At 42.4% G+C, this 27,747-nt stretch overlaps 1 protein-coding gene across 1 annotated transcript in view; it reads right to left on the reverse strand.

Annotated features, from left to right (window-relative positions):
- Positions 1–11,055: 11,055 nt before the first annotated feature.
- The window catches only part of HS6ST3 (heparan sulfate 6-O-sulfotransferase 3), a 51,123-nt gene continuing 34,431 nt past the window's right edge, over positions 11,056–27,747 (reverse strand). The window contains exons 2-3 of the mRNA XM_030202470.1: positions 12,652–12,671; positions 11,056–11,764 (exon numbers count right to left, since the gene is read on the reverse strand). Coding sequence (XP_030058330.1) covers positions 11,056–11,764; positions 12,652–12,671 — 729 coding nt within the window. The remainder of the gene's footprint in view (positions 11,765–12,651; positions 12,672–27,747) is intronic.

Raw genomic sequence — 27,747 nt, forward strand, 5'->3', positions numbered from 1 at the left:
TTTTGGGGCATATGTATGTGAAACTGGTTGAGTATGCAGATTTGTATTTCAGGCCTTGGCAATGAATATAAGAATAAAAGATTTTTAAAGAAATTTTTTTTTAAATTGGAAGTTGAAAAATTGGTGAAAATTAGACCCGTGACAATTATGGTGTATGTATCTTGGTGCAACTTTTTTTTTTCTGTTTCCGAGTAACACATCCGAAGGTCCAACATAAGTTTAAAGAGGACATAGGCCTTTATGAGCCTTAACGAAAAAGAATCCCGGAACCAGCCTGAATAGCACAGAAATGCCTATACACAGTTTATATCTGCTCTAAAAAAGGGTACTCTGTATATCTCCATGTATTTTATGAAATACACATATAGATTGTAACCCAAACTGTACCCCAGAAATGTCTACATGCAGATCACTTTCTGTGCACTTACTTATTCTGTGCCTAAGCAGTCTCATAATTTATAAAAGCTTTTTGCTGCATGTAAAACTGACTTCACATATGGAAAAAGATTTATTTAATCATCCCCATGAAGGCAGCCATGCTATTATTGCATTCAGACTTAACGCATCAGTTATATGGATAGCAGCTGAATATCACTGCTTTGCATACAACTTCTGACCCCACCCCCAGACCCCATCCCACTTTAAAGGGGTAAATTTATAACAGGATGTCTATGTCAGAAGTACAAGGGTTCTTATTTAAGCCTGTTTTATAAAAGGTACTGTAGCTGCCTATGGGGCTCCCAGATCCAGGCTTTATAGTGAATCAATTTCATACATACTCATTGTGGAAATCTTGAAAACAAAATTGGGTTGTGGCCCTTGGAATCTGTGGTTCTCTGTCTTTCTTCTTTATTGATCTGCATGGGTTTATGAATTCTGTTTTATATTGTAACGATCCGTCTTGCTTGTTAGCCACATTGAACTCGAATTTGTAAGGGAATATGTGGGATATACATATCATAAATACATACATAAATACATAAATAAAATAAACAAATGCTGATGCAGAAATTTGCACAAGCTCCAAAAGTGTTGTAAATTTGTAGTTGACATATGTACATGCCTACTTTAACAAATAAATTCAATCCAAAGCACACAATTTCAGTCAGGCGGACGTAGAAAATATCATAGCCTATCAAAACCTTACTCCGCAGCATTCAGGGGTCCTTTTACAAAGCTGTGGTAAAAAGTGGCCTGCGGTAGTGTGGGCGCATCTTTTTGGCACAAGCTGGGCCACTTTTTACCACAGCTGGGAAAAAAGACATGTTTTAATGGACCAGGAAATGGTGTGTGCAAAAATTAAAACTATTACGGGCCTATTTACGGACTGAGCCCTTATTGCCAGGCATTGATCTAGCGGTAAGTGCTCACCCGCTACCTGTGCGGTAACCACGCAGCACATTATTATTATTACTAGCTGTTAAGCCCGTAAAAACGGGCGAGATTTCCAGCTACCCTCCTCGCTGCTGCTCCCTCCCCCCTCTGTGCCGGGCCCCCTGCACAGACCTGACAGCGCCTCTCACCTCCATGTGAAAGCGCTGCAGGCAGCAGCAGATCACTCTGCTGCTGCCTGCAGCGCTTCCACACGGAGGTGAGAGGTGCTGTCAGGTCAGTGCAGGGGGCTCGATGCGGAGGAGGGCGGGAGCGGCGGTGGGGATGGGGGAGAGGGTGGAGGTTGGTGTGCACGATGTTCGTTTCCAGGTGGCAGCGTCCGACAGTGACTCTGACTCCGTTTCCCTCTCTGTTCCACCCTCTGACATCATCACGTCTTGATGCGAGGGCAGGACAGAGAGGGAAGTCTCTACTGCGCATTTGCAGGTGAGTCGGTCACTTGCCGTATATATTTTTGACTAGCCGTTCAGCCCGTAAAAATGGGCTAGTATAGGAGGGAGGGGTTGAAAGGCCCCCCACCCGCCGCCGAGTTTGCCACTGCCGCTCCCCCTCCGAGTTCGTCCCCCCCCCACAGAGCCGTCGCCACCCACCTTCCACCCGGTCGGGCCCTCGCTCCGCTATTGAAACAGCGAGGGCACACAGCACACAGCTCTACTGCTGAGCTGCCATGGCCTTCCTTCTTCTCTTGCTGTGTCCCGCCCTCATGTGACGTAACGTCGTCGAGGGCGGGACACAGGCAGAGAAGAAGAAGGAAGGCCGATGGCAGCTCAGCAGAGCTGTGTGCTGCGTGCCCTCGCTGTTTCAATAGCGGAGCGAGGGCCCGACTGGGTGGAAGATGGGTGGCGGCGGCGACTCCGGGTGGGGGGAGCGTTAGCGACGGCGGTGTCCCTCGCAAATGCGCAGTAGAGACCCTCTCTGTTTCGCCCTCATCATCACGTATTGACACGGGGCGGGGCAGAGAAGGTCTCTACTGCGCATTTGCGAGTGAGTACGACACTCGCCATTTATATATATTGATTAACATTTGTATAGCGCTACCAGGCGCACATGCCAATGTGGCCGTGCTGTCGATTACCGCTGGAACCCCCCCCCCCCCCCCGTGCTAGAAAATAGAAAAATATTTTCTATTGTGGGAATTTGGTGCACGCCAAACTCAAAATTACAGCCGGGCTCACGCGTTTCCATGGCTTTGTAAAAGGGCTCTTCAACACGTAATTCACAAAATACAATATGGTATTATTGGATTCATCAGAATCGCATAATTCAACCCTCAGGCAGTAACTTATCTATTTGACAATAGGGAGAATATGTAATTGTTATTGATCCAGCTGCATAAATATCCAAGCTTTATCAAAATATCAAAGTCACTTATCTTTTATTTAAAATTTTCTCTTTTTCTTTTTTCTTCCCATGAAGCATCAGTGTAGTTTTTTTTATGCAGGATACTCACCACACCGACATGAATTCACGTTTTACCCTAAGGCTGTCTCAAGGTCTGTCTCCATTTAGGTTTATTCCCATGGTGAATCAAAGAGGGTTGAATTATGCAGTTTTGATATGCTATGTTACTTTAAAAAATAAGCATGTATATTGCAACCCTGCCTCCATTCTGTCTGAACTCCTCTTGGGAATGCCTACAAACAGCACGTAAAAATAGGTGTGTGCTTTCTGTGCCACAGTATTATAAAACATAAATCGGGCTTTACATGCAGAAGCAGATTTATAAAATATACCCTTAAGTAGGAAATTTTATAACAGATTACCTGGGTGGGGGGAGGGGGGGGGGGGTTTGGATAAGAACTGTTTTGAGCCTGTATTGTAGAGCCACATAGGTGTGTATATGGCTTTATAAAATACCAGGACAAATCCTGCAGAAATCATGGTTGAAATAAACTCGTGTACATTTTCATCTGCTCAGGAACAGGTGTAAATGTATATACAGGTAGAACTAGATTTAGTAAATTTTGTTCAAAAAATAGTGCTGAGTGGTGTAGAACGAGTAGTCGTAAATTGGTTTTTTACTCGTTCCAAAAGTACAAAGAATAGGGGACATTCGAGGAAGTTACCTGAAAATACTTTAAAAACAAATAGGAGGAAATATTTTTGTTCACTCAATGAATAGTAAAGCTCTAGAACTCTTTGTCGGAGGATGTGGTAACAGCGGTTAGCGTATCTGGGTTTAAAAAAGGTTTGGACAAATTCCTGAAGGAAAAGTCCAAAGTCTGCTTTTGAGACAGACATGGAAAGCAACTGCTTGCCCTGGGATTTGTAGTCTGGAGTGTTGTCACGATTTGGGTTTCTGTCAGGTACTTGTGACCTGGCTTGGCCACTGTTTGGAAAACAGGATACTGGGCTAGATGGACCATTGGTCTGAACCAGTATGGCTACTCTTCTGTTCTTATGTTCCATGTGGAGCGCTATTCAGTGCTCTGAGTTGGGCTTTGTTTATAGAACAGCGCTTAGAGCTGGTATCTGTGTCAAAGTTTTGAGTGCAAGGATTTAAACGTTGGAATTCGTTGCCAGAAAATTTGGTAAAAGCAGTTAACTTAGCAGGATTTTAAAAAGGTTTGGATAATTTCCTAAAAGAAGAGTTCAATTGTAAAGCGCTGCGTACGACTGGTAGCGCTATAGAAGTGATTTATAGTAGTAGTTTATAGTAGATTTGGAGAAATCCACTGCTTATTTCTACAATAAGCAGCATAAAATCTGTTTTACTGTCCTGAGATCTTTCCAGGTACTTGTGTCCTAGATTGGTCACTGTTGGAAACAGGATACTGGGCTTGATGGACCTTCAGTCTGACCCAGTATGGCATTGCTTTTGTTCTTATGTACCAACTGAAACCTGGTATAAATCCTGGTGCATAATTTGGGTGTTAATCCCTGTTATTCAATAATATTGCACACATCTTTAGTGAATGCCCCCGACCTGTCCATGCCTTCCCATGACCACACCCCTTTTGAGTTGCATATCTGCATATGTGATATCTGCACATCGATATTTACAGAATAGCACTTAGCAAGATGCAGGTGCAAATCCAAATTGTTCCAACTAACGCCCGTAATTGTTATCACCCAATTATTGGTGCTGATTGGTTTATTAGCCAATTAGGGGGATCTTGTACAATGCCGCTCTAGCATTTTTAGCTTGATGTAAAAATCAGCTGGTGGTAAATGCTGAGACACTCATAGGAATATAATTGGCTTCTCAGTGTATATTGCCAGCTGATTTTTACCGCAAGCTAAAAATGGTAGCACAGCTTTGTAAAAGACCCCCTTAATTATGCAGGCAACTTGGGATAAAAGGCAATTTTGCATGTGGAAATTTGCGCACCATTTCTAGAATCTGGGGGGGGGGGGGGGGGGGGGCAGGTAAAGTACATGCGTTCACGTATTTATTTTATTTATTTCTCAGACTTCATATAAATCCAGACAGGCGATTAAGTGGTTTACAAAACAAAAAGTATAACAATGTTGATGAAAAAGAAAAGGAGATAGTGGCGAAGGAGAAGTGGATCCTAGAAAAAAAGGGGGGGATCAAAGCAAGATAGAAATGTTGATGGCAGGATGAATGAGAGAGGAGCCTAGGAAGGGATGAGGGTCACAGGCAGTGGCGTAGGAAGGGGGGGGCGGTGGGGCGGTCCGCCCCGGGTGCATGCTGCTGGGGGGGTGTTGGCTCCGCTGGTTCCCTGCTCCCTCTGCCCTGGAACAGGTTACTTCCTGTTCTGGGGCAGAGAGAGCAGGGAACCAGCGGAGCCGATGCAGCTCCCAGCAACGTGCACTCGGGGGCGGATCAGCCCGCCTACCCGTCCCTCGCTTCTCAATGTAAGTAAAAATGCACTCTGGGGGGGGGGGGTGCGTGCCGGAGGGGGGGAGGGTGCACCATGCTGCACCCGGGGGGGGGGGGGGGGTGCGCAGCGGCGACCCGCCCCGGGTGTCAGCCGCCCTCCCTACGGCACTGGTCACAGGCCAGAGAGAAGAGGTGAGTTTCGAGGAGAGCTTTGAAGGAGGGAAGGGAATGGGTGGGCCTGAAGAAAGGGGAAAGAGAGTTCTAGAGCTTAGGGCCAAGATAGCTGAAGGCGGTGTCAAAAGAAACAATGGGGTCATTATTCAAAGCTACTTATTCAGGTAACAGCACCTGCTATGTGGATAAGTATCACTCACTAGGTCCAGGCAGTGATATTATTCGGATAATGATGCTGACCATCTCATCTGCTCGGGTGGTTTGGAGATCGAGCTAAGACATAGCCAGAAATTATCTGGGTAAAGCTGATATACTGTGTCGGTAACTGGATAACTATCTGGGCAAGCTAAAACAGCAAAACAGTTGTCCTAGCTTGTCCTCATAGCTATCCCCGGATACTATATATGACATCCATAACTGGGCACTGATATTTGGGTGTTGATCCAACTAAATATTAATTTGCACCAACTTGGATTTGTGTGCATATCACACGGTATTCTATAACAATGCATGCTCAAATCCCATAGTGCATAACCCAAAAGGGGTTGTGTCCATGGGAGGAGCATGGGTGGGTCAGGGGCATTTCTAAAATTTGCACACACAGTTATAGAAGACTGGGGATGAGCATCCAAATTGGGTGCCGAGAATTACTGGCGCCAAAATCCTGGCGCCAAAATCAGCACGCAATGCTAATTCTCTAATGCCCATTATAGAACAGAACTGGGTTTTTTTGTACTGATTTTTTGAGCACCATTTACCAAATGTAGCCCTATCTGGGTACTGGCATTAATTATCAGCACTACCCAGATAACTTCCGGTGGCTGTGAATACCTGGATATTCAGCACCATTATGGACCTTATTCTGTAAAGGTTATGTGCCTAAATTTAAGCTCTTAAATTTATGCTCCTAAATTATGAGCGTAATCTATGTGCCTAAATTTGTGCTCCTAATTTAGGCCTATTACGCTCATAGATTTAGCATACATTTAGAAGCATAAATTATGCTCCTGAATTTAGGAGTGTAAATTTAGGAGCATAACCTTTATAGAATAAGGCCCTATCTGCCGGATTCTATATAGTGTGCCTAGAGATCCATACCGAAATCCAGGCATATTCTATAACAATGTACGTAACTTAATTGGCTTAACAAGCCAATCAGTGTATTTCACAGCACTTAACAAGCAACAATGAACACTAATTGGCAATAATTAGAATTTAAGTGCATTCTGTAACACACTGCGCCTAAATTTTAATGCTCGCAGGCAAAAAGGGATGTGTTTATGGGTGGCGAAATGGACGTTTCATGGGCACTCCAATATTTACACGTGTTGTTATAGAATATGGCCCTCTGCGTCTAAATTTACATGCTAGGATTTACGCCATGTTTTGTTGATGTAAATGGATGTGTATAGTTTTAGGCACTGGGATATTGACTAAGTATATTCTTTATACCACACTTAAATCTAGGCAACACTTATACAATATGCTTAGGTGGAAATGTTTTCCACACAGATTTTTTAAGTGCCATATATAGAATCTGGCCCTATATGGGTTCAAAATGAAGAAGAAGGAAGTAGGAAAAGGACCACGGACTCCAGAGATGTGAAGGACAATCTTATACTTAAAATGGGTTTATTGATCAAAGATTAGACACAACTTTGTGTTTCGGCCCAAAAGGCCTGCTTCAGGAGTCTAAAAAAATTAAATAAATAAACACATGCAATAATTATATTACAATTAGATGATAAAGAAAATTAGTCCAAAATCTCTCTATATAAAAGGCAAAACCAACGTTCTATGAAGCCTCCAGCCGGAAGTGTGAAGGGGGCGAGATATCCGGTTTCCCTATGAGTGTCTGCCCCGCCCTCTCTGTAACACAGTCAGTGAAGGAAAACAGCAGAGCACGAAATCAAATCGCTGGCTCTGTAACAGTGAAGGACTCAGAGGGGGGAGGGGAGAGAGGCCAGAGGGCAGGGACACACACACTCCCACATGCACACAGAAGAAAACATTGCTAGCCCCCGTTTCATTTGCATCAGAAACGGGGCTTTTTTACTAGTTAAACATAAAAGTATAAACAAGTAAAAATGTATGAAAAATGTATACATATATCTAAATAATGAAATGGATAAAAATGATAAAAAATAAAGTGCTCATTATTGTTTGTTAAGAGATGTTAACAACACTTAACAGCTTGTTAAAACAATTAATCTACACACATAGTTATAAAATACACCTAGATTTACATGTGGAATCACATGTAACTCTAGGCGTGCTTTAGAGAATCTGGGAGAAAACGCACACTAATCCCCCTGTTTACAAACCCACATGGCAATGCTGAGACAGCCCATTCTACTACTAGTACTAATCATTTCTATAGTGTTGCTAGACATACGCAGTGCAGTACACATTATATGCATGGTCTTTTTCTTTTTCTCTAGAGGACTCACAATCTAAGTTTCTGTACCTGGGGCAATGGAGGGTTAAGGGGCCCTTTTACAAAGTAGCAGCAATCCCAATGCAGGCTTCCTGCTTGCTCTTCTAAGACTACCACTGGCCCAATGCTGCTGCCGGTGGTAGTCCCACCCTCAGTGCACACCTTTTTTTGGGAAAAAGAAACCCCACAGACATGACTTACATGCTGGTAACCAGGCGGTAATCTGGCATCGCCGCACACTGCCCAGTTACCACTGGGTTAGTGTGGGAGCCCTTATCGCTACCTCAATGTGTGGCTGTAAGGGCTCCCTGTCGCATGGCCATGTGTGTCTGGGGGCTTTTTACCCGCTGCACTAAAAATGATCCTGTTGTGTGGGAAAAATGGCCCCCACCGCTAGCACTGGGCCTTTTTTCCCTCAGCTTGGTAGACTTGCCGAAGGTCACAAGGAGCTGCAGTTGGAATTGAACCCATGTTGTCATGATCAAAGCCTGCTGTAGTAACCATTATGCTACATTCAAAGTGAATAGGCATTAACGCACCAGCAGCTGCTATTGTGGCTTTGTAAACCGGGGGGGGGGGGGGGGGGGGGGGGGGGGGGGGGGGAGCTAGTTTTCTATAAAGGATGCTCTTTGCAGACAATCCCGGTGCCTAACTTTGGACACCATTTATTGAAAGTGGCCTAATGTGTATAAATTGCCATTCTGCCCATGCTCCTAAAAGCATCCCAAACACACTTGAGTCACATAAAAATAAGCACATTCTTGTCATTACTTTTATGCAGGGGTAATGACATATACGTGTGTGAAAAGCCTTCAGAAAATTACTGCTTAGATGCAGAACATTTAACCCTTTACCCTCGGGTTCTACATAGCGCACCTGGAGATTCACACCGACATCCAGGCATGCAACTTAATTGGCTTAAGCTAATTAGCATTGATTACAGCACTTAATCAATAATGAGCACTAATTGGCAATAATTGGAATTTACATGCACAACCAAGCGTATTCTGTAACACACTGCGCCTAACTTCTAATGTGCGTAGACAAAAAGGGACGTGGTTATAGGTGGACATTTTGTAGGCGGTCCAAAATTTACGCACGTAGTTATAGAATATGGCTCTCTGCGCCTAAATCTACACACCAGGATTTATGCCATGTTTTCGTTGGTGTAAATGGAAGCGCGTAGTTTTAGGTGCTGGGTTATCAACTAAGCGTATTCTATATACTGTGCCTAAATCTAGGCACCAATAATAGAATACACTTAGGAGGAAATGTTTTCCACGTAAATGTTTTAGGTGCCATATATAGAATCCCTCTCTTATTGACCTACACTGCCAAACGTTATGTGTTCTCCAGGCTAATAACTCCCCCTCCCCCCACTCCCACTTTCTGATTTGCACTCTGTGCTGATTGTTTATGTGGTTCTGAATATCACCCCTCAGAATGCTTTAAAAAATAAGTACCTTTTTTATATCCCAAAGCTACATGCCAGAAACAGTTCTATGTCCTCACGAACTTATCTCAACCTACACCTTCCCAACTGCAGAGGAATTAAATACAATACCTACTACGCATCCAGTTTCTCCTTTTTGGGCAGCCAGCTTTGGAATACACTACCAAGATCTATCCGATTAATTAACGATTACTTACCCTTTAGAAAAATGCTGAAAGCTCATCTCTTTAAGCAAGCCTACTCTAATGTCCCAACCTAATTTTATTAACCTCCACTCCCAATTCTGTTCTGACACTGATACCGACCTCATCATTGGTTTACTTACCCCACCTCCCCATTCTCCCTCTACTCATCCCAACCTTTCTTCCCCATCTCTCCTTTACTATATCCCTCCTTACCCCATTTTCCCAACCTATACTATCCTATCCTGTTTACTCTCCCTTATCCTAATCATTCATTATCAAGCTTCAACTTTATCATGTTTCATTACAGTTTGAAATTTTTTCTCTCCTTATTAGACTCTGTATTTCAAATTACTATGTAAGCCGCATTGAACCTGCAATGTGTGGGAAAGTGTGGGGTACAAATGTAATAAATAAATAAATAAAATAAATGTTTGCATTTTTAATGCAATAGTATGTAATGCATTGTAGATGCCATTTGTACTAAGAATTTAAACATTATTGATTGGATAATTTTATTTTTGGTTAATGTTAGAATGTTAATAATTTTATGAAAACTCTGCAGCCACACTTATCTGTTTTATCACTCATGAAATGAAATCTGATAGCAAATGAGTACTAAAGTCAGATAATTAATGTGGATAGGCAGCCACATTTGATGAAAATTAACACCACACCATGAGCAAAAACACACCACAGGTTGTAAGTTGCAGAAGATTAGCCTCTGCACTTCAGGTCCTTTTAGAAGAAGCATCACAAATTGTAGCAGGATGTTTGAGCCCCATTCAAGCAGGTAGACATATTTTCATAAGTAAAACTATGCTTGTCAATCCACTGAGAAATTTATTCTGAATTGTTGCTTATTCCTAAGGATGGATTATTTTTTTGAAACTATTTTTTTCTGGTTCAAGCTATGAATTTACTTTGTAATTTTTTTCCTTTCATCATTTCATATATTTTGGCAATATGTAGAAATTGCCATGCCGATAGTTTCTTCAGTCTTAAAAACCTTTTTCAAAGTCATTTCTCCCTCCAAAAAGAAATCTGAAATATATATTTGAAAGTAAGAACTACAATGAATGATACAAATTTGAACTAGTTTTGCTAGCCAGAGTAATGTAAATATCTTTTTCTTTCTTCATTTTGTTCTTACTGTGGGACAATCACAACATTTTCATTTTAAAATCATGAACTTTCAAGAGGCAGTGTTGCAAAGAAGAGAATATTACACAAAGAAGACCCTCTCTACCAGTCCTATGAAACTGAGAATAGATTAGTTTTGAATCCATATTTTTCAAACTTCTGAGTTTCAAATTGAATAAGATGCAAATGTCCATGGAAAGTCAAAGAAGTTCTTTCTGAATGACTTTTACAGCACACAGCAAAAATAAGTAGGTGAAATATTATTCTGACTTAAATTCAAACATCTGAAAAGCACAAAAATGAAAGTTTCTATTTTCTCTGTTGCATCCTAGAAATGTTTTCAAGAAATAAATTTAAGGAAAATTGGGTCGTCTTTGCTGTAATGCCTTTTGTTTCTCAACAGTTTAAGTTTCACAAAATGTCAATGAGTCTGAATCTGTTCAGTCATTACTGCTTTGTATATTTTTGGACCTGGGATAGGAGAGTGTCACCATTTTGCCACCTGACTGTTATAGTCTTCAGTGGCAGTAAGTTCTGATGTGTCTTCTCCTTGGTGTCCTGGATGGACTCTATGCTCTCTCAACAGCCGTCGCTCTTCCCTTCTCTTTTGTCTTTTTTTATGATGCTCTTGCTGTCTGGTGTACTGAAAGCGCTGTAAGAAGAGGTCTTTAGCATACTCATATAACTGCATGTCCAGATAGTTTAGTTCCTCTATGTGCTTACGGGCCCACTCATCGATATCCACATTAGAGGCTCGCGTGGTATTGAACTGAGTAAAGGGAGAGATGAACTTCAAATTGAATGTCTTCTCAAATAGGTATTGGGTTTTCCTCTGAAACTCTGTGAGGCCAAAAAAGGCCATATTTTTCAGGTTGTTCTTGGCGCTCATTAGAAGAATCTCATTCCTTTCACTTTCATTCATAAAAGTCAAATTGTAACACCCAACAAGGCTGAGGTCCGCAAGCATGCGGACCTGGCGGTTGTTAGCAAGGTTGTAGCCACAGTCCATGAACTCGCGTAAGCTGACTCCAGACCAGTCGTCTCCAAGGTAGCAGGTGGGCAGCTCATCTGGTGTAGGACTCCTTCCATCACACACATGAAGTGAGGCTTTCCATGTTGCACCTCTTTGGACATGTTTCCATTCACTCAAGTAACGTGACACTGGATCCCTTAGCATTGTTATATAATAGAAGTTTCTGAAATCAAAAAATAAATTGTATTTAGAATTCATTGGCTTCATTTTTCTATTTATCCCCCACTAGTCAACACATTAGTCACACTGTTAAGTATATACACTCGAAAAGCAATGCATTATCCCTCAGATTCTATATAGTGTGCTTAGAGATCTGTGCCAAAATCCAAGTGTACTATGTAACAACACATGTAAGTTAATTGGCTTAACAAGCCAATCAGCACTGTTAACAGCACTTAATCAATAATGAGCACTAATTGACAATTATTAGAATTTACGTGTACAACTCCGTAAGCATATTCTATAACGCACTGCGCCTACATTTTAATGTATGCAGGCAAAAGGTGGCATGGTTATGGGTGGGGAAATTGCATTTCAAATTTTACACACATTGTTATAAAATATGGCCCTCTGTGCCTTAATCTTCGTGATGGGATTTACACCATATTTTTGTTGGTGTAAATGGAGGCTTGTGACTTTAGGTACTGTGGTATCAACTTTCTTTAAATTGGTCACCTTACTTTCTAACTCCTCTTACTCACTTACCTATCTATATGTTTCATCTTTGCTTATACCCTACATTCTCAATTAAAATGTTATATTACCTATTTTGTTGGCATTGTAAGTAGTATAATATTGGGCTCATTTTTGAAAGAGAAGGACGTCCATCTTTCGACATAAATCGGAAGATAGACGTCCTTCTCCCAGGGACGTCCAAATCGGTATAATCAAAACCCGATTTAGGACGTCTCCAACTGCACTCCGTCGCAAGGATGGCCAAAGTTCAAGGGGGCGTGTTGTAGGCATAGTGAAGGCGGGACTTGGGCGTGCCTAACACTTGGACGTCTTTGACCCACAATCAAAAAAAGCAAGGATGTCCATAACGAACACTTGGACGTTTTCACCCGGACCTGTTCTTCTTATGACTAAGGCACAAAAAGGTACCCGAAATGACCAGATGACCACCGGAGAGAATTGGTGATGACCTCCCGTTACTCCCCCAGTTGTCACTAACCCCCTCCTACCTTCAAAAACATTTTTCAAAATATGTCGTGCCAGCCTCTATGTCAGCCTCAGATGCCATACTCAGGTCCATGGTAGCGCATGCAGGTCCCTGGAGCAGTTTTAGTGGGTACTGCAGTGCACTTCAGACAGGCGGACCCAGGTCCATACCCCCCTACCTGTTACATTTGTGGAGGGAACAGCGAGCTCTCCAAAACTCACCAGAAACTCACTGTACCCATATATAGGTGCCCCCTTCACCCATAAGGGCTATGGTAGTGGTGTACACTTGTAGGTAGTGGGTTTTGGGGGGCTCAGCACACAAGATAAGGGAGCTATGCTCCTGGGAACAATTAATGAAGTCCACTGAAGTGCCCCCTAGGGTGCCCGGTTGGTGTCCTGGCATGTCAGGGGACCAATGCACTACAAATGCTGGCTCCTCCTACGCCCAAATGACTTGCATTTGGCCGTTTTTGACATGGATGTCTTTAGTTTCAAAAATTGCCAAAACTCAGAAACATCCACGTCTAGGGATGACCAAATCTAGGGATGTCCAAATTTAAGGTTTTGTATGTCTCTGGCAATATTTTCGAAACTAAAGATGGACGTCCATCTTGTTTCAAAAATACAGGTTTCCCCGCCCCTGGATTTCACCGTTTTGCAAGGACGTCCAAATTGCAACTTGAACGTCCCTTTCGAAAATGCCCCTCCATGCCATACTTTGTTTTTTGAATACGCCTACTGCTGTAATTGTCTTCTGCTCATGTTTGATTTATTCTTATTGTACACCGCCTTGAGTGAATTTCTTCAGAAAGGCGAAAAATGAATCCTAATAAATAAATACATTAAAAAAGCGTATTCTATATACCGTGCCTAAATCTAGGTGCCGCTTTTAGAATATGCTTAGACGGAAATGTTTTTCGTACAGATTTTCTAGGTGTCATATATAGAATCTGGCCCCATGTTTCCACAAATTTTATCTGTATCAACTTCATTTTAGAAAGAAATTTGTTTATATACACACTAGTATATGCCGAAGTAATGGCATGAATATTGTCTCACTTTTTTTGATTTCTGGTCATTATTTCTAGAATACAGTAAACAAAAATATTACTTGACAAAACCTAGATTCATGATGTACAATGTTCCTGTCAGGAATCCTTTCTCTGGGATTTTACAAACATACAAACTACATAGCACTGAGAAAAATAAAAAATGAAAATGACACTGCCATTAACCTAATTGACTAAAAGTTTTTTGCGAGTGGAAAAATATCCAAATTTAGAAGCCCAAATTTCATTAAAAAATATTCATTAAGCCCTTTCCTTTTTTCTTTTGGTTAAGCAATTCATTCCCAAAATAACATAACTGAAGCTCTGTGCCCTGCTATATTCAGACAACTCCAATAATTATGGACTGTGTAGTGTGTTAGGATGGCAAAGGAAGAGCTCTTCTGAGAAATACAGAAATACTAATTAGTCACTGTGGAGGTGGACAGACAGCATTATTTCTAGAATTTGGTAGGAAATCTCTATTACAGTAAAAAAACAAAACAAACCACACACACAAATAGCACAGTGAGTATATGTACATATATGTGTAGGAAGACATACCAAATAGATGGCAACTCCCTGGTGTTTCCCTTAAAACTAAAGCTTTTCAGTATCAAAAACAGATAATGGAACTTAGCAGAGTACACCATAGGCCTGAAGCACCAACAAAAATTTCATTCAGTCTATGCTGATGGTACAAAAACAATAAATCCTTAAGCTTTTTGTGATTTGTAAATCCCATTATTTGAAAATCAGAAAAGAATATTAAGCAACGCAAATTGCTCCCTTTGAAGAAACAAAATGTTGACTGATATAATTATAAGAAAGTATGACTGGCTTCAAATGGCAAGGGTGAATGGTTTTAGACTACAGAAATATCTAATTATTGGAATAATTCAAAGTAATAAACATAAATAAAACAAAATAAAGAAAAGAAAATATGATAATACCTTTTCATTGGACAAACGATACTTTTTTTGATTAGCTTTCAAAGGCAATAACTTCTTCTTTATAGGTTAACCCCTGGATTCTATATATGGTGCTCAAAATTGCATGTGCAAATTTAATTGAGTAACGAACCAATTAGCACCAATAACTGGATACAAACAATTTCAATTATTGGTGTTAAATGGCAACAATTTGGATTGTGCACGAATGTTGCTGAGCGCTATTCTATAAAGATGCAAGTGTAGATTTTTTTTTAGTGCACAAATGAAAAAGGGGCATGGCCATGGGAGAGGCATGAGTGGGTCAGGGGGGATTTCACTAAAAATACATGCAGTATAATAGAATTCGGGGGATCTGTGCCTAACTTATGCCTGCAGATTTATACCAGGTTTTTTAAAATGAACATTCAATTTTTATTTAGCATATAAGAAAAGTAATGACAAAACACCTAGGGCCCTGTTTACTAAGCCGCGTTATAGGCGTGTTAACAGTTTTAACGCGCATAATATTGGCACTTGCATTGTATATGTTCCTGGCACACACACAAACAAAGAATACCATCCACCTTATAATCGAAAGAGAAAAACACCTAGATTTCGACCCAAATCGGGAGATAGACGTTTATCTCACAAAAACGAATAAATCGGTATAATCGAAAGCCGATTTTGGACGTTTTCAACTGCACTCCGTCGCGGATGCGGACAAAGTTGATGGGGGTGTGGCGAAGGTGGAACTGGGGCGTGGTTATTGGCCGAGGAGAGATGTACGCGTTAGGGCGATAATCGAAAAAATAAAGGCGTTTTTAGCGAACATTTAGGCCACTTTTGTTGGACCCTTTTTTCACATGAACAGGTCCCAAAAAAGTGCTCTAAATGACCAGATGACCATCGGAAGGAATCGGGGATGACCTCCCCTGACTCCCCCAGTGGTCACTAACCCCCTCCCACCACAAAAAAATGATGTTTCACAACTTTTTATTTTCACCATCAAATGTCATACCCACCTCCCTGGCAGCAGTATGCAGGTCCCTGAAGCAGTTGTTAGGGGGTGCAGTGGACTTCAGACAGGTGGACCCAGGCCCATCCCCCCCTACCTGTTACAATTGTGCTGCTTAATGCTTATTAGTCGTCCAACCCCCCCAAACCCACTGTACCCACATGTAGGTGCCCCCCTTCACCCCTTAGGGCTATAATAATGGTGTAGACTTGTGGGCAGTGGGTTTTGAGGGGGATTTGGGGGGCTCAACACACAAGGGAAGGGTGCTATGCACCTGGGAGCTCTTTTACCTTTTTTTGTTATTGTAAAAGTGCCCCCTAGGGTTCCCAGTTGGTGTCCTGGCATGTGAGGGGGACCAGTGCACTATGAATCCTGGCCCCTCCCACGAACAAATGCCTTGGATTTATTCGTTTTTGAGCTGGGCGCTTTCATTTTCCATTATCGCTGAAAAACAAAAACGCCCAGCTCACAAATTGTCGAATAAAACATGGACGTCTATTTTTTGCGAAAATACAGTTCGGTCCGCCCCTTCACGGACCCGTTCTCTGAGATAAACGCCCATGGAGATAAACGTTTTCGTTCAATTATGCCCCTCCATGACAACCTTATAATTTGGATAAATAATTTTGGCCGCAGCTTTATTAACCAATTAAAAATTCATAACCAACACAAATAAAATTGTGGCTGGGCCCAGAGCTAATATGGGTGGGCACTATAAGTAGTGTTTCTTGGGATACTACAAAATAATGCCTTAGAATGCACTTTATGATGGATTTCTAAGTATTTTACCCAACAGCTGCCCTGCATCAACATAAACCACATACTTACTGGGTGGGGATGGGCTCCTCATTGCCTAGGCCAGGGCAAAAGAGATATATTTAATGACTAAATACATCTTTTTTTTTTTTGCCCTATACCCCCCCCCCCCCCCATGGCCCATCCAGAAGGCCACTAGCAGACCAGAGCCATCATTTTGATTACAAGAGTAATCAAAACGCTGGCTGGTCACGGTGGTGGGCTTCTGGGTGGGGGTGGGCTCTTCACTACGACTTATGTTACATATCAATTCCACAGAATACTTAAAATTTCTTGACTGTCTAGATCCAATCCCTGGTGAACATCCAGTAGACAGAACCTGGACTAACTTCGATGCACTCTTGGTTGATTCCATCTCCCAAGGCCTCAAAACATTTGCCAAATCCCAATGCAAATTACATATCTGCCCTAATAACCTTATAAAATTAGCTCCTCAACAATTCGTATCTGACCTCACGCTTCATCTGAATTATATGCTACAAAATGGACTATTCCCGAAGTTTAAAGAAAACATTTTACTCACCCCTATACCCAAGGACTCAAAAAAAAAAAGCACAAATGATGTAACCAACTATCGCCCAGTAGCGTCAATCCCTCTGATAACCAAATTAAAGAAAAGTATGGTGACCAAACAACTTACCGAATATTTAGATAAATTCTCAATTCTTCACCATTCCCAATCAGGATTTCGAGCTAATCACAGCACCGAAACAGTATTAACTACTCTGCTTAATAAATTCAAACGAACAATTGCAACTGACAACAACATACTCCTTCTACAATTTGACATGTCCAGTGCATTCGACATGGTAAGCCATAATATACTATTAAACATTCTGGAATACTTCGGAGTTGAAGGCAACGTTCTCAATTGGTTTAAAGGTTTTCTAACTACAAGATCATATCAAGTGAAATCTAACTCGAATACGTCAGCTTTATGGATACCGGAATGCTGAGTTCCCCAAGGATCTCCACTCTCCCCAACCCTCTTCAACCTAATGATGACACCCCTGGCCAAGATGCTACACAGTCAAGACCTTAATCCGTACATATATGCAGATGATGTCACGATCTACATCCCGTTCAAACATAATCTAAGGAAAATTATGGATGACATCAATCGCGGCTTCCAAATTATGCATTCATGGGCGGATGCTTTTCAATTAAAACTCAACGCTGAAAAAACAGTGTCTTATACTTACATCACAATATAACACAAGTAAATTCTCCTCCATTACCACACCAAACTTTTCCCTTCCTATCTCAGACACCCTGAAGATTCTCGGAGTTACCATTGATCAAAATCTCACACTTGAAAGTCATGTGAAGAATACAACTAAGAAGATGTTTCAATCAATGTGGAAATGCAAGAGATTAAAATCTTTCTTCCCAAGAGGTATTTTTCGCAACCTGGTACAATTGATGGTGATAAGTCATCTAGAAAACTATTGCAATGCGCTTTATGCTGGTTGTAAAGAGCATATCATCAAGAAACTTCAGACAGCTCAGAGCATCACAGCTAGACTAATATTTGGAAAGACAAAATACGAAAGTGCTAAGCCCCTAAGAGATAGGCTGTATTGGCTTCCAGTTAAAGAACGTACTGTGTTCAAAGTGTGCACACTGATTCATAAAGTTATTCATGGAAATGCTCCGGCCTACATGTCAGACCTTATTGATCTCCCACCCAGAAACGCTAAAAGATCAGCACGCTGTTACGTTCCTCACCTGGTGACAAGGCCTGCGCGGCCGATTCGCCGGCGAGGCGCAGTCCGGCAGAGATAGCCAGCTATCTTGGTGGTATTTCTCCAGGATAGGTCGGCAATCTTGGGATGGGCATCTCAGCTTGTGGCGGCCATCTTGGGGTTGGCCGGCTACTGGAAGGAAGCCCATATTTGGGCGTTGGGCTTCTCTGCTGACGTGGGCAGCCATCTCGGATCAGCTGCACTTGTTTGAGATTGATTCCTACACTATTTAAAGCCCTGCCTCCAGTCCTTCATTGCTTTGGCCTCAATTGTGTTTGAGATCCACGCCAGTGCTCCTTGTCTTCAGATCCAGGACCTCGCTTGTTTTGCTGCCTGCCTTGACCTTGGGCTGTTTTTGACTACTCTTTGCCCTACGGATTTCCTGGCTCTTGGACTGTGTCTGTTCTGCTTGCTTGCCTGGTCAGCGGTTGTGCAACCCCCCAGTTCCAGAAGTCCTGGTGGCCGCCTACATCTGAGGGCTCAACTCTCAGGGAACGGTGGTTGTCTCCCAGGTGAAGCTTGGGGTTGTCTGGCTGCCTGACCGAGTGTGGTGTCACTCCATCTTCGCGTGCTCAGTCAGGGCACAGGGGCTCACAGTTACCAGATCCTAACACACGCACATTCCTGGGACTTCACTTCCCAAGTTGTAAAGGTCTAAAATACAAACTAGTACATGCATCTACCTTTTCCCACATTGGTACACAGATGTGGAATGCATTGCCACTTGACCTGAAGACTATTCACAACCTAATCAACTTTTGAAAATCATTAAAGACTTACCTTTTCAACAAAACTTACCATAATAATCAATAATAGGATTTCTAACATACCGCTAGTCACTTGATATTCTGACTGTTTTCTTGTTTACTGAATTGATTATATTCACTATGTTTCACTTGTTCTATATGTAATTAATTGTGTACCTACTCTTGAATGATGCGTGACATGATGTAATATTGTAAGCCACATTGAGCCTGCAAATAGGTGGGAAAATGTGGGATATAAATGCAACAAATAAATAAATAAAATTCCGGAAGCCCCTTACTATCTAATGCATCATTCGTTACTCTAGCTAGTAACATTCTGAGATTGTCAGACATCATTTGATAGTATTCCACAGGGAAACCATCTTCCCCTCCAGTTTTCCCTTTTGCAAGGGATTTTTAATGGCCCAGCGTACCTCATTCGCTGTTACTGACCTGTTCAACTTTTGCCTATCCCTCTCTTCTATTCCTGACAGGTGAGCTTTATTGATATAATCTTGGACTGAGGTCCGATCTCCCACACCTTCAGGTGTATATAACTGCTGATAGAATTTGCAAAACTCATCCGCAGTGCCTATATTATTCTTAATCTCCCCTTGATCCTCAACCAGTTCCCTAACTAACCTGGAAGATCTCTTTTATTAAAAATTACCAGGCTGGCAGCCGTCCAGCCTTATTGCTGTGCTCCAATAATATTCTGCGGCTTAATCGCATAAGAAACTCCACCTTCTCTTTCTATTATTTCAATTATTTTGTCAATTTTTACTACTCGCTTGCAATTTTTGATATTTCTTCAATTCCAGTTGTAGGGCATGCAATTCCTGTTCCCTAGCCTTTTTATGGAGTGAGGCTTTCTACAGCAAGATCCCTTGTACAAATAAGTCCTGGTATCCCAGAGTGTACGCACTGCCATTCCTTCTGTGTCATTAAAAGTTATAAATTACTCCCAGACTTGTAGCTGCTCTTTCACATCTTTTTTTTTTGCAAAAGACACACATTTAGGGGTCCTTTTACCAAGCTGTGGTAAAAAGGGCCCTGTGCTAGTGGCAGGGGCCGTTTTTGCTGCTCACTAGGGCCCTTTTTACTGCAGTTGGTAAAAAAGGCTGAAAATAGTCATGGCCATGCAGTAAGATTGATCTTAATACATGGTCACGCGAGGGGGAGCACTTACCACCACCCACTGAGGTGGCGGTAAGGGCTCCTGCGTCAATTACTGCTGGGTTAGCGCTGCACAGGGCAGACTAGGGGTGGTCTGGGCCCCCTGCCGGCTGCTACCCGACACCCACCCACCGTCCCTGCTGTCGCAGCCGATGCCCCCACTACATCGCTCCTACCTGAGGGCTCCTGGTGGTCTTTGTAGGGGGGGGGGCAAGTTCTTTCCTATCCACTGTGCTGCTGCTATTCCCTTGCCTGCCAGTGCCGCTGTGTTTTTTAAATGGTGGTTGAGACTTTCGCATTAGTCTTGCGGGTCTCCACAGTCTTGCGAGACTTCTGCAGAGAGTCTCGACCACCATTTTTAAAATATGGTGGTGCCAAGCTGGGGAGAATAGTGGCAGCCCAGCGGCCTGGGCAGGAAAGAACATGTTCCCCCCGCAGAGACAACTAGTGGCATGCCCAAGATCACAAGGAGCAGCAGTGGGATATGAACCGGCCACCTCTAGGTGTCAAAACTGGTGCTCTAACCACTAGGCCCCTCCATTAGTACCTTTGAACACCAATTATAGCCAATAATTGGTTGTTAACACCATTTAGCAGCTATTCTATAACTTGTGTGCACCACTTTGTGGGCTAAATGTAAAACTATGCACACAAGTTTATAGAATTAGCAGGATAGTGTGCAAATTAATACTACTACTACTACTAATCATTTACTAATCATGATACTAGACATACGCAGTGCTGTATACATTATATACAGGTACTTTCTCTGTCCCTAGGGGACTCACAATTTAACTTTTTGCAGCTGAGGCAATGGAAGGTTAAGTGACTTGCCAAGGTCACAAGGAGCAGCAGTGGGCATTGAACCCAGGTTGCTAGGATCAAAACCCATTGCACTAACCATTAGGCAAATGAAAATTCGTGTGTTTTTTCTGCTCATTTTCATTTGCTAGCGACATGGAATATGTTGGGTCTTGAAGAATAAAGGTTTTATTGGTTACATTGCTCGTCCTTCTGTTTCTTTGTGGGAGAGCCTTGCTAACTTCACTACTCTTCTTGCTGGTTGCTGTTTCCCATGTCACTGCAAACAATCATCCCTCTTGAGTATATTATATTCCAACTGAATATAAGGATCACTGTCATTTCGTTTTTCATTCAAACATGATCTATTAACACCTGGTCTAAATAATTCTAGTGCTGAGGTATGCTGCACTGGAATGGTATGTCTACCTCAAAATGTATAAATGAGTTCTATAGTTGTCTTATGGAAAGTCTGTTGATTCGTTTCAAATAGAAAAATATCAGGCAGTTTCAGTAAAACAAGCACTTTTTCTCTTCTGGAAAGATACAGGTTCTCATGTGATTTCATTTTCCTTTTATTGTATTTGGTATTCCGCCTGCTTCCAAACACATACCTAAATGGCTTATAGATTAAAATTGATTTAGAAAAAATTATAACTCACATCGAAAACCAATCATTTTAATTACATCCTATATCATTCTCTTTAACTAGTGAACTTTTAAGCAAAAAATCAAGCCAGCAGCCTAGTCTGAGCACACAAAACCTTTTGTGTACTGATTACCTATATAGAAAAAGTTTCAGTGGAGATTTTTAATACCTATAAATCACTAGTAATAAAAAATTGTCTTGTAGAAATGGTGTTTCTTGTAACTGGATAGAGATAAACAGTACATTATCTTTAATGTAAAACAATCACAAGTGAGCTACCGTGGATAGTTTAATGAACTAATTTGCAGCCGCAGATGGTTCCCATTTTGAAGCCTATTTTGGGAAATGATAATTTAACCCATTTATAGAATTGTCAGCAAGGTGTTCTTAGGGAGTAGTTCCTTTTTCCATTTTCACTTTTCAGACACAAATGTAATTTAATTAAAGAATGACTTAGCTTAAAAAAAAGAAACCAACAGCAGCAAAGGTGGTCTAAAGGCGAGGGAACAAACACAGATGTGCAAAAGTACATTTATTGGAGAAACGTGGGGGGCATTTTCGAAAGGGACGTCCAAGTTGCGATTTGGACGTCTTTGCAAAACGGCAAAATCCAGGGGTGGGGAAACCCGTATTTTCAAAACAAGATGGACGTCCATCTTTCGTTTCAAAAATACTGTCAGAGAGGTCCAAATCCTTAAATTTGGACGTCCCAAGATTTGATCGTCCCTAGACTTTCGGCGATTTTTGAAACCAAAGACGTGCATGTCAAAAACGGCCAAATACAAGCCATTTGGTCATGGGAGGAGCCAGCATTTGTAATGCACTGGTCCCCCTGACATGCCAGGATAGCATCCGGGCATCCTAGGGGGCACTGCAGTGGACTTCATAAACTGCTCCCAGGAGCATAGCTCCCTTACCTTGTGTGCTGAGCCCCCCAAAACCCACCCTCCACAAATGTAACCGGTAAGGGGGGTATGGCCTGGGTCCACCTGTCTGAAGTGCACTGTAGTACCCACTAAAACTGCTCCAGGGACCTGCATGGGCTGTCATGGACCTGAGTATGACATCTGAGGCTGGCATAGAGGCTGACACAACATATTTTGAAAGATGTTTTTTGAGGGTGAGAGGGGGTTAGTGACCACTGGGAGAGTAATGGGAGGTCATCACCGATTCTCTCCTGTGGTCATCTGGTCATTTCGGGCACCTTTTTGTCCCTTAGTCGTAAGAAAAACAGGTCCGGGTGAAAACGTCCAAGTGTTCGTCAGGGACGTCCTTCTTTTTTCGATTATGGCTCAAAGACGTCCAAGTGTTAGACACGCTGAAGTCCCGCCTTCGCTACACCTCCAACACGCCCCCTTGAACTGTGGCCATCCTTGCAACGGAGTGCAGTTGGAGACGTTCTAAATCGGGTTTTGATTATACCGATTTGGACGTCCCTGGGAGAAGGACGTCCATCTTCTAATTTATGTCGAAAGATGGACTTCCTTCTCTTTCGAAAATGAGCCCAATAGTAATGTAGAGGGGCATTTTCGAAAGAAATGTCTAAGTTGGAATTTGGACCTCTTTGTAAAACGTCCAAATTCGGAGGCGGGGAAGGTCATTTTCGAAAAAGATGGATGTCCATCTTTTGTGTTTGAAAATCCCATGGACGTCCTTGGATTTGGACGTTTTGTGATTTGGACGTCTTTGATTTTTGGCCATTTTTGAACACAAAGATGTCCAAGTCTAAAACGTCCAAAGTCAAGCCATTTGGACGTGGGAGGAGCCAGCATTTGTAGTAGACTGGTCCCCCTGACATGCCAGGATAGCAATCGGGCACCCTAGGGGGCACTGCAGCGGACTTCATAAAATGTTCCCAGGTACACAGCTCCCTTACCTTGTGTGCTGAGCCCCCCAAACCCACTACCCCCAGCTGTACACCACTACCATAGCCCTTAAAGGTGAAGGGGAGCACCTATATGTGGGTACAGAGGGTTTCTGGTGGGTTTTGTAGGGCTCGTTGTTTCCTCCACAAGTGTAACAAGTTGGAAGGGGTGTGGGCCTGGGTCCACCTGTCTGAAGTGCACTGCAATAAACTACTCCAGGGACCTGCATGCTGCTGTAATGGATCTGAGTATGACATCTGAGGCTGGCATAGAGGCTGGCAAGTAATGTTGTTCATCACAATTTTTGGGGTTGGGAGGGGGTTAGAGACCACTGGGAGAGTAAGTGGAGGTCATCCCCCATTCCTTCCAATGGTCATCTGGTCACTTCGAGCACCTTTTTGTGCCTTATTTGTAATAAAAACAGGTCTAGCTGAAATCGTCCAAGTTTTAGTCCTGGACATCTTTGCTTTGTTCAATTATGGCTCAAAGACATCCAAGTCTTAGGCACGCCCAAGTCCCACCTCGAACACGCCTCCGATATGCCCCTTTGAGATTTGGACGTCCTTGTGACGGACTTCTGACAAAGACGTCCAAAATCTTGTTTCGATTATACCGATTTGGACGTCTCTGTGAGAAGGACATCCAAGTGCCAATTTATGTCACTTTTTGGACGTCCGTCTCTTTCGAAAATGAGCCTGACAGTAACATAGTAAATGACGACAGATAAAGACCTGAACGGTCCATCCAGTCTGCCCAACAACATAAACTCATTTTACAAGGTATGTGCTACTTTAAATGTATACCCGAGTTTGATTTGTCCATGCCTTTTCCAGGGCACAGTCTGTAAAAGTCTGCCCAGCACTGTTCCTGTAATAAAAGTTCTGAACCTGACATCGAAGCCCCTTAAAATGTACACTCCAGCCCATCCATATCTATTCAGCCACGATCAGGGCGCAGATCGTAGTCCGTCCAGCATTGGTTTTACTCCCCAATTACCAGTGTCGCCATCCAATCTCTGCTGTGATTCCAGACCTGACTTGGCCAAGTTTTGGCATACTGCCTGTATCCGGGGTCATCCGATTCTTCAATAGTAAGCAAAAATACAGAATGTTAAAATGAAGAGTTCCTCCTTCTGAATCATTTACAGATGCTAGGCCAGTAGTATCCAAAGGGTCTGGATCAGGGATGTCTGTGTCTGCCAGAAGGAAGAACTCTTCATTTTTATGTTCTGTATTTGTGATTATTATTGAAGAATCTGATGAACCCTGATGCAGGCAGTTTGCCAAAACTTGGCCAAGTCAGGTCTTTCTCCAATAACTTTTGGACATCTGTGTTTGTTCCCTCTCCACCTTTACATTTGAAATGCAAGAACTCTAGCCATTCAGCAAAATCAACAGCCAGAAGTAATGCATTCCCTGCTGACCTGAAATTCAAACCGACCCACCCATATGATCAGTACTCAGTGAGTGGGTGTATAATCCTGTCTAACCAGGCTCATGGGGGCCTGGGCCACGTTCCTATACTTCTCTGTCTCCAAACCATTGCTTTGTATTTCTTAAAAATGACATGGAGACTCAGAGGTGAAGTTACTAAACTGCATTAAATCTCACATTTTATTGCAGCTTAGTTTACTACAGGAGTCACAAACCTGTGATAATGTAGTACTGCAGTTTAATGACTGCCACAGAAGAAGAAGAATGTAACTTGCAATCAAAGTAAGAAGCTACATTATTCTGCTTTGTATCGGGCCTCTGACATACAACCCTGTGCTTCCAGGTAGCATGTCTTAAAGGTGCTGACATGGATAAAATATAACCAAGGTCCCCTAGCCCCCTGAAGATAGCCCTCAACCCCCCCCAGACCTCACAGCCCCACAGAAAAACATTCTAAATGCTTGTCCCCATCCCTACTCCTACCCCCCATAGATTATTATGTAATTGATATACCACCTTTCTAAGAAAATCAAAGTGGTTTACAAACCAAAACTCCAATTAAAGCTCCTCAGACCCTTGAAAAAGACCTTCCCACCTCTTCTGTAGACTTCCGTCCCTCAATATGTCTTCCCCAGGGCCTACCTGAAATTATCCCTGCAGCTTAGATGGTCTAAGACAGAAGTGATCCCCAGTCCCTCCTGAACCTGTTGACACTAGTTCAAAATTGAATCTACAACCCCTAACAGTAGTCTTGTGGTACTACCGCATGAGGTCAAGCTGCCTAAAAAGCTGGTATCACAAGACTATCAGGGGTCATGGGCACCATTAGTGAACCTAGTGCCAGCAGAGGCAGGAGTAATTGAGGATTCCTCCTGCCTTGGGCCTCTTAGACCATCAAGGATAACTTCAGGTAGGCTCATGAGGTTTTTGGGGGAATGGGGGGGGGGTCCTTGTCAGTGGCTCAGGTTGATCTATGGAGTGTGGGCATGGAGGCGAGTATTTGGAATGTGTTTTCTTGGGGGGAGGGGGGTTGTGGTCTAGGAGACAGGGGGTTGGGAGTAGAGAGGAGAGGGATCAGGATTATATTTTCACCAGGCTAGCCCCTTTAAGATGACATCTAGGAGCACCATGTGTTAATGGCCCAATGCACCCAGGCAGGAAAATTTCCAGTTTTGAGCTAGCATTATCTTTCCACAAATAATGTGACTTCTTGAGTTCAACATCAACTGCATTATTTGCTTTGCATCTCTGTATTATGCAGCCTATAGTGACTTATAGTAATGTGTTTTATAGTAAAATAACACATCATTTTGCTGTTTAATAAGAACATAAGAATAGCCATACTGGGTCGACCAGTGGTTCATCTAGCCCAATATCCTGCTTCCAACAGTGGCCAACCCAGGTCACAAGTAACTGGCAGAAACCAATTAGTAGCAACATTCCATGCTACCAATTCTGGGGCAAGCAGTGGCTTCCCTCATGTCCATCTCAATAACAAACTATGGACTTTTCCTCCAGGAACTAAACCTTTTTTAAACCCAGATATGCTAACCGCTGTTACCATATCTCTAACAGTGAGTTCCAGACCTTAACTATTCATTGTGTTTTAAAAGTATTTCCATGTAATTTCATTGAGTGTACTTTTTGAAAGAATGAAAAATCGATTCACTTCTACCTGTTCTACATCACTCAGGATTTTATAGACCTCAATCATATCCCCCCTCAGCTGTCTCTTTTCTAAGCTGAAGAGCCCTAACATCTTTAGCCTTTCCTCATGTGGGAGCAATTCCATTCCCTCTTTCATTTTGGTTACTCTTCTTTGAACCTTTTCTAATTCCACTATATCTTTTTTGAGATACGGCGACCAGAACTGAATGCAATACTCAAGGTGAGATTGCACCATGGAGCAATACAGAGGCATTATAATATTCTTGGTCTTATTTTGCATCCCTTTCCTAACAATTCCTAGCATCCTGTTTGCTTTTTTGGCTGCCGCCACACATTGAGCAGAAGATTTCAGCGTATTGTCTACAATGACACCTAGATCTTTTTCTTGAGTGCTGACTCCTAGCATCAGGTAACTATGAGTCCGATTATTCCTCCCAATGTGAATCACTTTGCATTTGTCTGCATTAAATTTCATCAGCCATTTGGATGCACAGTCTTCCAGTTTCCTAATGTCTTCCTGCAATTTTTCACAATCTGCATGTGTTTTGACAACTTTGAATAGATTTGTGTCATCTGCTAATTTAATCACCTCACTCATCATTCCGTTTTCCAGATCATTTATAAATATATTAAATAACACCAGTCCCAGTACAGATCCCTGAGGCGCTCCACTATTCACCCTCCTCCATTGAGAAAAATGGCCATTTAACCCTACCCTCTGTTTTCTGTCCAATAACCAATTCCTAATCCACAGATGGACACTGCCTCCTATCCCATGACTTTTTAATTTTAATGTGTGTTAAGAGGCAAAAATCTTGCATTATTCTCTTAATACATCTTAGCAAATACCCCATCTCCCAGTGTTCAATAAGCACGTGGCTGCAGTTTTCATTTACATCAATCAATGTGTCTCATTGTACTGTATTGGGGTTCACCTGAATTTTGCATAAAATTGGTTTGGATACTGCCCAATTATAGAAGGTATCCTCCATCCAAGAGGAGCAGGCCCATACTCTCTTAATAGGCACTGGTGCCCTTTCTGGGGGGGGGGGGGGGGGGGGGGGAATGGTTCTGTCCAGCTGTGTGAGCT

Source organism: Microcaecilia unicolor, chromosome 4 (genome assembly GCF_901765095.1).
Source record: "Microcaecilia unicolor chromosome 4, aMicUni1.1, whole genome shotgun sequence".
NCBI lineage: Eukaryota > Metazoa > Chordata > Amphibia > Gymnophiona > Siphonopidae > Microcaecilia > Microcaecilia unicolor.